Below are 16,524 nucleotides of genomic sequence, written 5' to 3' on the forward strand. Positions count from 1 at the left end.
ATTTTTGAAATATATTAGATTGAAGGCATCAAGAATTTGCATGCATGACATCTATTTTAGACATCTACATTTTACTTTCCATTTTGCTACAATGTATTTTTATCAAAAAGTGAGAGCCAAATTCACTTTCGTACAATTTGCAATCTTTCTCAAATCCTCAATTTTTGTATTTCAAAGTTTTACTCGTGTATGCATATAAAAGGCCCACAAGATGTGTGGATAAGTCCCTCTATCGTAAGAGAAGTTTCTACTACAAATCTATAAGCTACATAGATGTCAAAAAGAAATGACTAGACTCAAGAGAGACTAATGGTTAATGCTACACACCCAAGAAATGCATAAAATAAATAAAAACTCTCATCTTACATATGCAAGTTTTGAGCTCTTGCTTTCTTCTCTACCTTCTTGCTTCACACACACACACACACACACACACACACACACAAAGAGAATGTGTCTCCATGTGGTGTTTCCAAGTCCACTCCTTGTCTTTTGTTGTCCATCTATTGGATATTCGAGGAGCCTCAACTCTTTCTCATCTCCACTTCCATATCCCCACAAGCCTTTACTTATTTTAAAAAAACTCATCCTAAACTTCTAGTGCTTATAGTTACTTTTTTTCAACTTGTCTAGGTTGGCGTGATAGTTGTTCTCATCTAGTTGTATGCAATAATAAAATTATCTTGCTAAGTTCTAAGACACACAGAGATTCCAAACACAACTAACATTCTCAATCAATGTACATAGATTGTACACTTAGTGTTCCCACATCCTTCAACATCCAATGATATGAAAACCATGCACAATTTGCAAAAGTAGTCAAAACTTGCAATTTTACAAAACTTCTAAAAACGCTTGGTAAATATCTTGCAAGTGCAAGAACCCAAGTGAAACAACCTTAAATGGCCAAAATATAAACAAGAAAGCCTTACAAATCAATCTACAAAACTCATGCTCTCTTTGCACTCATCGAATTTCTTGTCAATCTAAAGACAATGAATGAACTTGAACCTACAAGGGTTTCTTGAATCTACAAAACCCTTGGAAGAAATAGAGTAAGCTATCACACCTACACTTGCTTGCCTCCTTGATTTTCTTCACCATGTAGAGCTTCCTTTTGCTTGCCAAGCTCTAATACCATAACAAAAGCTAGGAAATATATGCTCCTTGATGTTGTGGCTCTCACTAGCTATGCATATACATACAAGAAGCTCTCTCTGACACATAGTAGAGATGGAGACAAAATAAATTCATGTTCATTTTTTAAATTATTCTCATCTTCTCTTTCTAAAATGCAAGTCTTGGAATATACATATAATTAATGGACATAGTGAACTCCCATAATAACACAAATATGATGGGTTGGCTATGAAACTATGCCAATTTGTAGGCATATCTGCATGTTGTCTATGACAATCATCAGTGCATTCTGTTAATCACATCAGCACACATCCCCAAAGTCAACAAATCACCTTAACCCATGCAGAAGTGAGAACCTGCAGTGTGCAATCCCCTGATGTGCCTTATAACCAAGATTCCAACCCACAAACACCTTATTGGCACACCAAGCATCTATGCATTGAGCTATGGTTTCTTGCAAATTATTTATAGTCACTTTTAAAACTAAAAAATGATTTCAACCTTTTCGCACTCACATATCACATAGAGCTTTACACATGGACAGCAGATATGCAGCTTCAAAATTTGCATACAATTTTCGGTTGGGTTTGGAAGACCACTTCTGTGTGAGATAACGAGTGTGAGTGTGTGTGTGTGTGTGTGGGGAGAGAGAGAGAGAGAGAGCATGCATTTCTTTCTTCAAATTTGCCGTTGACACCATTTAACACTCAAGAACTCACATGTCTTCTTTCACATTGAACTTGGATCATCTTATTGGTTGGGATAGCTTGCACCATTAACACAGTTTCATTCTTTGAAACAAGCCACCAAAATACATTGGGAGTTAAAGCAAAACCTAGATAAGCATAGTACTAAGCATAAGGCATGATAAACAATTACTAGTACAAATGTTTTGCAACAGTCAATTTGACAACTAAAATGTATAATAATGATGGTAAATCTTTTGAATTACCAATTATCTGTCAATATTTGATTGTATAGAAATAAGAATTCTGTGTCTACGCAACCATTGCATGAAAATTTCTCCTGCCTCACCATTTTCCTCAAATTTGAATGGATCACACTTACATGACCCAGTGCAATCAGACTGCAAAATGCAGGCTCCCAAATCCCTATGTTTCCTGAGCTGACTTTGTCAGACATGGCTACGAGGTATGCAATAGAGACTACCATTTAATTATGCTGAAACTTTCAGAAGCCCATTGTGGCGCAAAAGAGCATCTGTAGTCGGTTCTCGTCCACGGAAGTCAATAAACACCTAGAGTTGCAACACCAGCTTCAATCAGACATGACTTATCACATGATGGTTGAGCTAACACAAGCAAATGTACAGAAAACTAAACATAATCTACTTCTTTTATTGTGAACAACTCAGCCAAAAGCCAAGCCTGGAAAATGGATGAGCAATGCCCACGAGCTGGCATACAGCTTTTGTTACCTCCCAATAATATTTAGGCCACTAGGAATTTACTGACCAGTATGTCCTCTAATATTGCTACCTCCTACGCTCTTACCTCATTTGAGGTAGTAAACAGGTCCCCCCCCCATGATGTGTCAAAATGCTTATAATTATGGTCATCAAAAAGCTGGAAGGTCAGGCAACCTAAACATGTAGTTTACATTCACAATGCTAAGCCATGGTTCCAGTAAGCAGTGAACATATACAAAGTTTCCAAGATGTCTTCTATCTTCTGTAAAAGCCACTGCAAAGATTGCTAATAGAAAAGCACACCTTGCACATTGTTGTGTTTGACTTCATGACCTCTAAGCAGGGTGGGCCATGGTACACTAAACTATTACTGGGACATAACATTTTGAACCTGACAATTGTTATGAAGCTGATAGACAGACTGGGACTCCGAAAATACAAGCAGCTAACGTACTGAAGTGTGCTGAGGTAGGCTGAGAACCCATTACCCTTATAGATGTTATTTAAACGCATTACCTATTCAGGAACCATGCACAATTTTCTTCTAACTGTAATAATGACAACTGATGATTGCAACCATTCAGAAATACAATAAAGTTCAGCAGGCCAAACCTTCAGGGGAGGCCTACCACCTCCCAAGGCAAGTACTGTCTCACGAAACCTTTGACCAGTCTCTTTCACAGCCTGAAAAAAATTGGTCTTCAGATGTTATATGGTAGGCTTCACATAAACTTGAACAATACAGAGGTTAGAATCTACATATACCTGGTCATTGTCTAAGCCCACTTCTTCAAAGGCCGAAAATGCATCTGCCGATAGAACTTCAGCCCACTGCATCAACATTTAGGTTTTGTTAAAACGTTTAGAATTTTCTGGATCTACAATTTATTGAAGACAATCTGACTGAGATCTCTTTGACAAGTAACTATTTCAGGCAGCTAAAAGTATGAAATGCCTGAGCAATAGGAATCACAGATTGGCAACAAATTCGTGCATCAAAAAGCATTTAAAGCATTTACCTTGTAGCTGTAGTAACCTGCTGAGTACCCACCTGTATCAAGGGACAAACATATACCGTAAGTCAATATCGTACAGCATTGAACCAGATTAATGTATGGTGATAAACATTAGACCAGCGGGTTCTGTTGATATGGCGAATGTGATTCTATTTGGAATGTGTTTGGAGAGAGACCTGCAAATATGTGTTGAAAGCTGCAAAGGAATCTGTCCTCTGCTAATGGCAGGATTACTTGAGTCTTTTGGGCCACTCTTCTATCCACATCAAATATCGTTTCTTCACCACCAGGTACAAACTTCGAATGTAGCTCAAGATCGACACTGGCAAAGTGAATCTGCAGGTGATGCACATTTGCACACAAATAAGAAACCTAGAATTATTAAAACTATGCAACCCTCTCAGTTTATGGCTAATAGTTTGGCCAAGGGAGTATGCTGTAAGAACCTGTGAATGTTTTGATGTTACTCAGAATAGTGAAAGTGGTGTTTTTTAAATACAAAATGCTTGGCAAATATTTTCTGGTAAGACTAATATACAAGACAGGAGATGACATGGATAGTTAAGGCTGCACAAGTGAAGTAACCAGTCCAATGAAATCAGCTAGTTCAGTTCCCCAAACAGCTATCGTATGGAAGGTCTGATACAACACTAATTTAAAATAGCTAACAAGTCGTAACATATCCCACATATAATAAATCTTATACATGCATCCACTTAGGCTGTTGAAAAAAAATCAGTTATAATAAGTAAGATTTTGTAATGTTACATTCAGAGAGCCTTTTCTCAACCACCACTCAACATTAAAGAACTGGAATGGATTTCAATTTTCTTATAAGGAAAAACACTTCGCCTAAAGAGCAGTGTTCACACATTGCAAATTAAACATGTCCAACCAGGGACTGTATTACCAATTGATCCACACAGCAAAAGTTACATACAAAAACTCTTCAGTTGATCCATTTAAGTTAAAGAAAACAACTCCAGCACACTACTGGTAGTTTCTTACCTGGCGTAAGGTTAAGGAACCTGCTCTGTAAGTCCTGGCCGCCAGAAGTTTTTGATACAGTTCCTCTGAGAGAGTTTCCCCAGTTTCATAGTGCTTAGCTATACCCAACAATGTAGCTCTGCTTAAAAAAGATGTATCCAGTATCTTAGTACAACAGAAACATCAAACTAATATTGACAATAATTTTCTGGAAAAAGGATATAATGAGAGCATGCATTCCATTTTTCTAAAGGAAAAGATCTTCCTAAACCACAAAAAAGGGGCCCTGGTGACTCCTGGAAGGGTGCAAAACAAAGAAACGAATTACAGGTGCTTCAAAACTGGCTGCTTCCCAACAAGTGGGAAGTGAGAAAAGCCACACCAGTGGTCTGCAAAGCCACTAGAACTCTAATGGTCTTGGCTCAAAACATGCAGCAAGGCCTCTTGCCTGTCACCATTCTTAGAGGGGTGGATGATGTCCTGTCATATTTATTACTGCAGTTTCATGTCTGCAGCCAAAATACCAAGCAAAATGCTGCAAAGAATCTTGTTTTACTATCACGACAAGATAAACTGTTCTTTGGTGAGCTTAAGTAGTGCTAGATAGTTGATTGACCAAATGCCAACTAAGCAGCAAGCTTCTCTTGCATAAGCTGGTCTTACTCTTCTAACTCCACCCTAATTGTAACTATATCTAGTGAATCTGAAACTAATGCTGCCAGGAAAGTCCTGCCATCCCATAGTCATCCAAGTAAGCAAACCATCTTACTGCAGTCCAAGTCGCTGTTGGTTGTCACACTGCCAATTATCTGCAGGTGATCAATGTCATCAATGCATGCAGCAATTCTAAGCAAGCATGAGTTGGTACAAAACTACTACTGGATAACTTTCCCCTTGATATTTCTATATAACTTCACAGTTGTATGGCTTTGAGAGGGTAAAATTGCAGATCAAAAATGATCTTTTGAATTATTTAACCTACCAAAGATTCTAAACAACACATGTTTGTCAATACAGCTCTGAGAAGCTAATATAACAGCTTAAGCTGGCCCTTGAACTGTTTAGCCAAGGAGTTGCTATAACTACATCTAGTATTGTTTATACTCAAGTGAACTGGTGTAAATGTCCCAACCTTTCTAAAACAGTAAAGAATGAACAAACATTCAGCTGATTCTGAACATTTTTTGAAAGAACCACACAATCTCCCCTGGGATACAGAGTCTTGTGCGACCTTTCAGAACTTTTACAACATATAAAATGACACGATATTATATGCATACCTGTGGTAACACCAGTTCTCCATAAACTGAGAAGGAAGCTCTACAGCATCCCATTCAACCCCACGAATACCCGCAACCAACCCTTCATCTTGCCTAGTGAGCATGTGTTGTAAAGCATGCCCAAATTCATGGAAAAGGGTCTCAACCTAATACAGGAAACAGAAGTAGATTGCATCATATGACTTAGAAAATGATGGTGCATTTTTCACTATCACCATTAGTTTTGTGACAGCTTTAACATGTACCTCACGGAAAGTCATGAGGCTTGGCTTATCCCCCACAGGAGGAGTTTGATTGCAAACCATGTGTGCTACAGGAAGCCTTGCATGACTGTCTTTGGGAGCCAGTAATCGACTGCGGCCTAGGACTTCGTCCATCCAAGCACCACCTCTCTTTTCAGCAGGCCTTGAATAAGGATCTAAATAGAAATAGGCAATTGCCTCTCCGGCTGAATCCCTGACCCTAAAGAACTTGACATCTGGATGCCAAACCTGCACATACAAAGTGAGATGAGAGAGCTAAATCTTGGATTTTGCTTCCAAGCACATGTTTATAGGCAAAAGCCAAGATAGAAGCTTACAGGTGCAAGACCATCGGCAGCCTCTATGACAACTCCAAATAACATTTTTGCAAGGCCAAAGAGGCCATCAATTACTCGTGGCAGTGAGAAATATGGTCTCAGCTCTTCCTGTCAGATGCAAAATCATGCAGTTGGTTTGGAAGTGCTAGTACCTCATTGCTATTGATAAGCTTTGCAATTTGACATATGTTGGAGCATGCATCTCAAAATGCACGAGTAAAAAATTAGTACATCCTAGCAATTGTGATAACTTCAGCAATTATAAATATAATGGAGCAAGCATGTTAAATACAGAAACAATGATTAAGCATTCTGGGACCCACAAAGTGTACTTGTACGGTAAACACATTAAGGGTCAGATGATAAGGTCTAAAATCTTCTAGATTTCACATCACATTTCTGCTTTCACAAGGAAATTTCTAGATCTTGAAAGCTGAGCATGTTAAATGACCTCATTAATATCATATTTTGCTTCTCGTAGCCGCTCACTCCAAAAGCTGACATCCCAAAGGCACATGTTTTCTCCTTCAGATGCACCTAGCTCCTTTGCAAAGGTCTTCAAGTCATCCAAATCTACACACAAAAGATGTAAAGCTCACAGGACAGCAATGATTGTTATGAAGCAATTTCCAATGACTTCTATTTCTATTTCCTGGTCCATGAGAAAAAAGCCATTGTTCTCTGCTACTAAAGATAGTACTAGAGGAACACTGCATAGACTGGTGCGTGCAACCAATTGCACAATATATACCTTTCAAAGCAGGTTCCCATGAGGTCTTTCGTAGATCCTCCAAAAGTTCCTCTGCCTTCTCAATGGTTGCCATTTTCATGGCCATGCTCACCTGGGAAAGTATGATTCAAGCATTTTGTTGAGCATCTATCTTGTGCCAGCCCAAGCATTCTCAACTAATCAATCCTCAATATGATACAAATGTCATCCTGATTCCCATTCAATTACCTCTGCATGATTCTTGAATCCAAGAAGCTTTGCTTTCTCTAAGCGCAGCTGTAAAATCTTGTTGATCAAAGGAGTGTTATCTAGTTCTCCAACAGAAGCACGCGTTATATATGCCCGATATAGTTCTTCCCTTAAAGCACGATTTCGCACATGTTGCATAACAGGCATATAGCTGGGAAAATCTAACGTAATTAGCCAAGGCCCATTCTCTGCACTTGCACCTTTGTGGCCCTGTCATGGTGGACATTGACACGTCATCATGCCATGCTATTTTTTATTGATTTACACTTCACATGCCAGAAAAGATAGTAAGGTTTGAAACAGAAAGATCAGAAAACAAAGTATGAATAGTGTGAACCTTTGATGTGTTTACCTTTGCTTCAGCTGCTTGTGCAGCAACACCAAGTGCTGTTGCCGGTAGGCCCAAAATATCATCCTTATTCACAATAAGCTTTCCAAACTTTTTTGTTGAATCTAGCACATGCTCACTGAATTTTGTTGAGAGTTGTTCTAGGTCCTGCAGGTGATTAGCATCACTGAAATACTGAAACATACTCAAACGGCCTCTAACTCAAGATGTCTGAAAGCACATGTACAAGAACAAACTGGCATTACAAGTGTAAGCATAAAGAAGGACATGAGAATGACAATACTTTGAACTTGACCAACTTGATCAATTATCACCATGGAAATTAGAAGATGAAGGAAGAGAGAGAGAAACATAGTTGTCAGGTACGAAAGGTACGAAAGGTACGGTATGATAAAATACGGTACTAAATGGTACCTTATGATTTTATAAGGTACAGTACGATATTAGTACAAAAAAAAATTAAGATGATTTTTAAAATAACAAAAACCATAAATCATTAAATGATAGATCATAGAATACATGTTTAAAGTGGAAATAGCCATTTCATTACTACAAAATAAGATGAATACATGAGGGTGACCATCACAAAGAGAGACCTATGAATCTATGATGAGGCATCACTATCATCATCATCAGAACCATCTCAGTGCTCATCAAGAGTCTGAAGATGACTCCTCGGCATCGGATGATGAGACATACTCATACTCATCCTCACTGATGAGGTTACCATCATCATCAAATGATGACTCCCTAGGTGGCGGCTGTGTAGACAAGGGGGGATGTCATCATGAGGCACAAGATGTGAGCTACTAGAGCCCTGCCTTACATATGTCTACAAGCCACCCGAACCACCCCTCCTCGATGATGAAGGGCATCGAATGACCATGCCTCTGCTACCACCTACTCGAACTGCTCGCCCACGAGCACGCTAACTACGAGTGTCACGAGTATCTGCTACTATAAGCTCTCTATAAAGCTCTGCAAAGATCATCTCCTCCTCCTTATCCACCTCCTGATGTATACTCGAAAGAGTGTCACCCGTCAAATTGAATGTATCAACATTCACCTACACAATGCATGATGCACGGAAGATTATAAATGCCAAAGTCTAAATTATAAAGTATAAACTTCAAAGTTCAAAGTTTAAAACAACAAATTTTAAATTTTATGGTTAAGTGTTTAAACTTTACCTGCTTCGGACTACCCCTGCTCATCATAGTCTCATCATGCGTAAGTTAGTGCAGCAATAGACTAGCCGCTCTAACTGTCGTGTGCTAAGCCGATTGCGAATCTTTGTGTGAATGAGAGAATAGACGCTCCAGTTTCTCTCATATGCACCCGAAGAGCAATCTTAGGCAAGGACCCTCCTGGCTAAGGGCTGAAGGGTCTCCAATGTGTATCCAAAGTTTTGCCACCAAAATAAAGGCTTCACAAGTGACTCTCTCCTCCAACAAGTGGGAGAAGCAAAAGCCACATGCCCTCTCTGATCTACATGGCATCCTAGCTGCTCCAACACTACATTGTGGTCATCCACAGAGACCACACAAGTCAAATAAGCAAGCTGGTCTGCACCGAACTCTATCATCCATGACCGTCGGCGACTTGTAGGCCGAATGTAACGATGCGGCAAAACCATGGATGGGCTTATGCATCCATGCCCATCTTCTCTCTGCTATCTCTAAAACATGTGCACGTTGTGCCTCTATGATCACTTTTGTATAAGCACATGTCTCCACCAATGCCGCTCTAAAGAAGTGAATGAGAAGGCCCATGGTAGACCCCTCACAATCACTCATACGTAGCATCCTATAAAAGGGAGTCACGACAATGACAATGGCACAGACTTTTTGCCAAAACTGCTCATTAAGGCACAAGCGCTGCATAGCTTTGGCCTCCTCTGTCTCATGCTCATCCCACTCATTCCATAGAGTGGACACCACTATCTGGGACCGCACCTCATAAAGGCACTCAAGCAATAACCACAGGTAAGCAAAGCGAGTTGAAGAAGGATTCTTCAACTCCAATGTGCTATGCTCACAATACATCGCAAGCACCTTTACCTTTACCGTGAAGAATGTGACAATTGATGTAGCTTAGTGGATCACTCTCTTCACCCACTTGAGCTTCCCAATGTCCTCCATGCGCAAGTCTAAACAATGACTTGCACATGGAGTCCACACAATCGTGGAAAACTCGACCTCAAGCAAACGGTCTGTGCGTCGACAATTCAATGCATTGTCTGTAACAACTTACACCACATTTGAGGGGCCCACCTACAACCACAATATACAAATTACAAGTATACTAACAATACTTGGAGATTAGAGAAAGAAAGAGAGAGTTGAGCCTTTCAAGTTTCAACTTTCAACTTTCAATATTCAAGAATGAAGAGAGATGGGGATTGGGGTCCTTGGGGCCCAGGGAGAAAGAGAGAATCGAGATAGATACTAGAGAGAAATTAGAATAGGGAGATAGATAGTTATGCATAAACCAATTATCATAATGAAAGAAAGTGAAACAAATTTAAAAGGCAATGTATACCTCAATGATAGCTTGTCAAATGTGGCGATAGATAAATGTGCCCATCGTTTTCGTCCCCCTCTTGCCAGTATCTACGGCCCGCAAAAAGTAAGTGCCGAGTGGGCATGAGACGAGTATGTTGATGATGCCCCGTTTCTTACGATCACTCTCCGACACCACATGAGCCTCCACTCTTTGTCTTTTACAGAAGCTGAAGAGCCCCCACCACCAATGGTAGAGGCTTCTCCCACATCAATTGAAGATATGTCCAGATTCAATACTTCCTCGTTAGTAGGCATAGGAATTGGCGCCTATGACGTGAGATTTTGATACTTTGCTTATGTTTAATTGACATTTGATTAAAGGATTAATCAAATGTGCAATTAAAAGATGCACATGTGAGGTGCAAGCTACTTTTTCGTAGTTGAAGAACGAAGGACCCTCTAAAAAAGATGGGTGTCAAAGGCAAAAGTTGTAACAAGTTACACTTGTTAGATTCTAAGTGAATTTTGGTGTCAGTTTACCCCTAGGACCATTAATTGGCCATTAAGTGTCAATGGTGACACTAGGGACTAGGCATTAATTAACAGATTAATGCCTGTCCAAGGGTCAATTAAGTGCATGGGACCACTTTGGGTTGCAAATGGCCTAGCCAATTAATTTTTAGATGGGCAAGGTCAATTTTTTGGGCATGGATTGAGGGCTGAATTAATTTTCAGAATTAATTAATTCTAAAAATTAATTAAATGGCTGAAATTTTCGGAAAATGGATTAAGAAAGCTGCCACTTGGCAAAACTTTCCCATGCAAGTGCGGGAAAGGTTAAATAGGGCTGAAGGGAGAGGGAAATCTCGTTTTTTCATTTTGGAGCTGTTGGAAAGAGGTGTTGGACTATTGTTGCCAGCTTTTGGAGCCATTTTCCAGCCATTGAAGACCATTTTGGTGATGGAGATTGCATATTCTTGACCTTGGGAAGCTGGCAATTGCTGCTGATGCAGTTTCTCCTGAAGATCACAGTCTCTGATGCTCCTATTGTGGTTGCTGCATCCGTTTGGGGCTGATACTGCAAGGCAGCAACTGATTTTGATCAGTTCTTCGCGACAAATCTCAAAATTTTCTCTCTTTACAGCATTCTCTCATCTCCTTCAGCCTATGCTCAACCATTCTCAGCAATTCTCAGCCATTTGGAAGAGATTTCAACCTTTCCGCAGTAAACCCTAATTTACAGCAGAAATTAGGATTTAGCAACCACCTTGGGATCCGTGCCAAAGATTGAAGGCTCGAGGAACTGAAATCAACAGCTGATAATTGAAGATTATCGAGGGATTTCGAAGCCAGCCCATCCCGAATTGATTTAGGACAACATTTGGCCAGCCAAGGGTCAAATTGGAGAAGAAGTCCTGGGTGAATCAAGGAGCAAATGACCCAAAAGGCTTGCTGGTCATTTATGACAGCAAGAGCAATTTGTTAGCAGGAGGAGATTGAAGAATCTCGAGTTGCACTCCTTCCAATTGAATGAAAGCTAAAGAAATACCACAAGGGGCACCAATTTTGGGGCCAACAAGGTATCTATTGTCCAAGAATGTTATGGTAAAGTGTGTGTATTTCATTTTATGAGTATTTATTTATTGCTGTAATTAACTCTTAAATCAAGGTATCACCACCCATTCTAAGAAGGAAGGCTGGTTTCAGCGCCGATAAGCCACTTCCTCCTCCTCTTATGGATCCCCCTCTCATCTTGGCGAGAATCTCCTCCGTGATGTTTTGAGGGATCTCCTTGCATCGAGCTTTGATAGGGTGTGGGAAAGAGGGGATAGGAGATGAGAATGAAAAATCACAAGTCCATTCAAGATCCAAGAGAGGAAGATGAGAATGGTAAATGCTTACTAAATTGGTGAGGAAGCTTGGAGGAAAGGAGCACCTTTTGTAGATGAGAGAAGGGTCAAAGTTCAAACAGTCAAAGAGAGGTCAACAGTTAAAGAGAGGGCTGCCAATTGGAAGGAATCCAAAGAAAGAGAGCTTGGGGGGGGGGGGGGGGAGGGCATGGCTAGAAAAGGGGGTGGAATGAGGTATCCAAGGCTTCCTACCCCCCCCCCCCCCCCTAAAAAGTGCCATACAGGCAAGCGGAACACACAGGAGTAAAGGCGGGACAGCAAGAAACACGGGACGTGGGACGCGTATCTGAAGTGGCCAAAAAGAACCAATTTTAACGTACGAAAACGTACGGTGCGAACAGTACCATACGTCGTATGGAAACAACTATGGAGAGAAAGAAGAGAGTTGACACCGTGTTGAGAGAGAACAAGCCTCTCCCCCTCTACAAGAATTAATTGAAACAAACCATGGGCATCAAGTGCTTGAACCATATACAAAAAGGCTGATTTGCTGCAATTCTGAAAATTGGGGTTTTGAAACACTAATTTCTGCATACTCTGGGTAGCAAGCTGATTTCCTTCTTTAGTGCTTGGAATAGATCAAGCCAAGTAGAAAGTGCTCTTTGGATGAGTGATAGATAGAAGAGTACAAAGCATGTGGCTGAAATTTCAGCATGAGAGCTAATTGGAAATGAAGAGAGAGCCCTCCAATATATAGGTGGGGGTCTTGATGTTCAAAAGTGAAAAGTAAAGGTAGGCAAGACTGTCAATCGTCATCGTTCAACTCGCCCCAACCACATTGCCCCGTTACGACCTATTTGCCATGTTGGTTGAATTGACCTGCTAGTTGTCACACCTAAAGTGCGGCCAATTGTAATCCTCGTTGTGGGAGCTCTCGCTCAACCGCCAAGACCCTCGGACCGCTTATTGTTTCAAGCGTTCCAAGCCGAGCACTAATGGCTACCTCTCACATAGCCAATGCGCCATCCATATCTACAGGTGTAGTGAGCTTATCTCCATGCCGATCAAGTTACCTCCTCTCTCACGCACTTTGGTAGCTTCACGATCCAAGTGCAAGCTTCAAGCAAGCTCCATCCTCAAGCTCCACGCTCCAAGCTCCATCGCCACGAGAAGAGAAGAGAAGAGAATAAGAGAGGAGAAGATGGAGAGCTTCTCCTCCCCAGTCCCTTACCCTCACACACTCACTCCCTCACACTCTCACACTCCCTCTCTCAAGCACAAGCTCAAGCAAGCAAGAACAAGAAGAAGAAGAAGAAGAGGAGAGCCACTTTTGGCCATACACAAGAATGAGCTTCTCATTCACTTTTCAACTTTATATACAAAACCCTAAATCCCTTTTGGGCGGTCATCCCCTTATCCCCTTTTTTACATGGCCGGCCATGGCCTAGGCCCTTTTTCCCATTGTCCTTCTATCTTCCTAGCTTCCTTTCCACCGCCAGTCTACATTTACAAATTGCACGGGTGAGAGCCCGGTGCTCCTTGAATTAAACCATAATGCGCTTGTGCTCTTTTACAAAAGTATTGACTTGCGCTTTTTCTTACATGCCTTTCTCTCTTATTTAGGACTTTTCTCCTTGTGCGTCTTTGTCTTCCATTTCACTTTGCCTTGGCCTTTGTCTTCTGCTTTAGCTTTTCCGGATTTTCCACCTTTGTTCGTTTGAGGGTTAACATTACCCCCCTCCTAGACGAGTGCCAGTCCCATGGCACTCATCGTCGTAGGTAGCAGGCTGTAGCATGCACCGAAGACGTGGGTGGCAAGGACGTCTATGGTTGCCATGGAGGAGTGTTGGTAGTGATGGGGAGGAAGGTCATTAGGGGCAAGTTGGTGGTTTAGGTGGTTGGTGGTAGGCCTATTGGAGTTGGTGGTAGGGCTGTTCTTTGTAGGGATTGCACTAATGGAGTACAAGTGGCAGTTTGTTGGGGATTCTGCACATGACGATTCTTGGAGGGCTTGCAGGATGATAAAGGATAAGAATTCAGAGTTGAGTGTCGATGAAGAGCGAACAACACCTTCGTTGAAGTCTTCAATACCTGCAATTGAAAACCTCTCATAGGTGGTCTCTCCCTAGGGGTAGTGCTAGTCTTCTCTATCGTGCACAAGGCATAGTTCAAATAGTTTGGGAGATAGGTCGAACTCTAAGCAAGCCTTGAGTATTGTCCTGCACTTGAGGACCCAAACTGTGTATATATTTTGGTGCAGATATTATGTGAGTGCTCGTGCATACTTAGATATTACGTAGTTAGAAAACCGCAGGCTGATTTCTCGTAACAATGTGTGGATGAAGCAAAGTTGTCCATGTTGAGAAGAGTACACGTGAAGGTGTATGAGACATCCTTTGCATTGTGACTGCACAACGTAGCATAATTAAACACAGGGACATCGCACTTTCAGTAGCTGGGAGCTATTGGACTTGCTTGATGAGGACGGTATATTTTTCATGGTCAATCGTACAGTGCTTACCACAATTGATTGCAATGGTATTAAGGCAGAGTGTAAGAGGGAATCGTGCGAATAGGTCAGGGTGACAGGTCTAACCATAGGCGAGACAAGCTCCCTAGGTATGTCCTGCCCTTGATGTGCCCTGAACAATTGTGGGTGATGCGAAAGGGCTAGGGGACTAGGGACAGAGCCAGCCGACCAAGGTCACTGGACGTACCTAATTTAAGGACCCCTAGGTGTTGTGCTGTGATCGTGGGTAGTTCGTATCTTTTCGTTCTTTTCTTTTCTTTTATTTTCTTTTTTGTTTTCTTTTTTTTGTGTTTTTTTCTTTCTTTCTTTCTTTCTTTCTTTCTCTTCTCTTTTCTCCTCTTTTTTTTTTTTTTGACTTGCCTGAGTACAATCATTGCAATATGTTGAGGCTATTAGCCTTTCAACGGGTTGGGAAATGTCAAACTTCGAAGGCTTAGGAAATAGATATTACAGTGATGATTGTGCCCTAGCCTCGTTGTTAGATAAGCCGTTGTTGAGATGGGGAGATACATTTGAGATATTGCAAACCTCTTTGCGACACACGATGTCGGTACAATTGAGGTAACAACTATCGTGAGCCAACTGTAGAGCTTGACTCAAAAAGAAAGCGTAGCCCATGACTATGCTTTGGGTCATACGATGTGGACACTCGCAAGGGTGATTTTTCGCGTTCGGCAGCGTAGCTTTGTCGCGGTTCTTTGTGAGGTTGGTGGTCTTGCGGTGACTTGGGCATTGAACACGTTCGCACGAAGATCTGTGTCATCCTGCATCCACTTGTCACTTCATGAGAGTACATACAAGTCGCATGCATCAAGTACAACAAACAAATGCAATCATATCAAGATATTACTTTTTTTCAAAATCCTATGATGCTGATTGTAAAGCCTATTCCGATGCTTGTTAAAGACGTGGCATATATTAGCGATAGGTAAGGGAAGTGTATACAAGTGGGGAGCCTGCTCCTTTAACCATTTAAAAACAAAAAGTTATGGCAGGATGGCCTTTGTTAAGTTGCTTATATATCATAGGGGCTACTCGATTTGCACGAGGTGGGGTGAGTCCGAGTGATCAGGCGACTGAGGCTCTGCTGGTGAGAGGCTCCTGTGAGATTGAGCAGGGAAGATGTCGGCCAGGACCTGAATGGTGTAGTCTCTGGCCGACACTATTTCAAAAATACTTTTGAACAATGCATCGAATTCTTCCTTGTCTCGAGCTGCTCTTTCTGCCTTTGAGCACCTGGTACCCGAGTGTCTGTTGGGGGCTCGCACAACCGGTGTTGCCACACCTTATGTGCTTCTTTGAGCTTCTATTCCCTTGGCCTGGGGATTTTTTGGCCTACGTCCGGGGCGGTGTCACTTGGGACCTTGTTTCTTTGCATACCTTTTGAGACTAGGCACGTAGCGCATCGGCGGAGGAGCTTGTGCTGCATGTTCCCTTCGACGGCGAAGAGCGTCTTTGCAAGCCAGCTGCCCTAGGTGCTCCATGTTTTCCACATAGGGGGACCTGCAAGATGTGAACCAAGGATTAGGCCTTGATACAGGATAAAACCATTCGCATGGAAGAAATTATAGTGTGGGTTATCAAGCGCATATGACGAGAAGGGGAGGGGTGAGGCATGCAGTGGTTGTGGTAGAGGGATGGCCCCTGTGATGATGTTTGTTTGGCCTCTAGCCATTAGCAGATCTTGGCTTATGCTAAGTTGCGTAGATTGGTTGTCATGGAGTGGGACAGGGCTTGTCCTCAGAAGGATAGACCAAAAAGGGAGAAAGGTATACAGAGAGAGACAGTACCCTATCTACACCCTCAAAGATGTTGGTAAGGGCATCCTATGGTGATAATGACGGTTGCATGCCCTCCACCTAGTGGCGGGAACGGTCACC

At 41.7% G+C, this 16,524-nt stretch overlaps 1 protein-coding gene across 1 annotated transcript in view; it reads right to left on the reverse strand.

Moving 5' to 3' along the window:
- Positions 1-2,061: 2,061 nt before the first annotated feature.
- Positions 2,062-16,524, reverse strand: part of LOC148014925 (putative cytosolic oligopeptidase A) — an 81,299-nt gene continuing 66,836 nt past the window's right edge. Inside the window, exons 5-17 of the mRNA XM_087664942.1 lie at positions 7,764-7,907; positions 7,391-7,621; positions 7,184-7,274; positions 6,884-7,005; positions 6,433-6,540; positions 6,098-6,343; positions 5,853-5,998; positions 4,594-4,711; positions 3,762-3,921; positions 3,589-3,620; positions 3,335-3,400; positions 3,182-3,253; positions 2,062-2,398 (exon numbers count right to left, since the gene is read on the reverse strand). Coding sequence (XP_087521068.1) covers positions 2,318-2,398; positions 3,182-3,253; positions 3,335-3,400; positions 3,589-3,620; positions 3,762-3,921; positions 4,594-4,711; positions 5,853-5,998; positions 6,098-6,343; positions 6,433-6,540; positions 6,884-7,005; positions 7,184-7,274; positions 7,391-7,621; positions 7,764-7,907 — 1,617 coding nt within the window. The 3' untranslated portion in view covers positions 2,062-2,317. The remainder of the gene's footprint in view (positions 2,399-3,181; positions 3,254-3,334; positions 3,401-3,588; positions 3,621-3,761; positions 3,922-4,593; positions 4,712-5,852; positions 5,999-6,097; positions 6,344-6,432; positions 6,541-6,883; positions 7,006-7,183; positions 7,275-7,390; positions 7,622-7,763; positions 7,908-16,524) is intronic.

Source organism: Lygodium microphyllum, chromosome 24, assembly GCF_053477565.2.
Source record: "Lygodium microphyllum isolate KBCC chromosome 24, Lygodium_microphyllum_v1.1.10, whole genome shotgun sequence".
Classification (NCBI taxonomy): domain Eukaryota; kingdom Viridiplantae; phylum Streptophyta; class Polypodiopsida; order Schizaeales; family Lygodiaceae; genus Lygodium; species Lygodium microphyllum.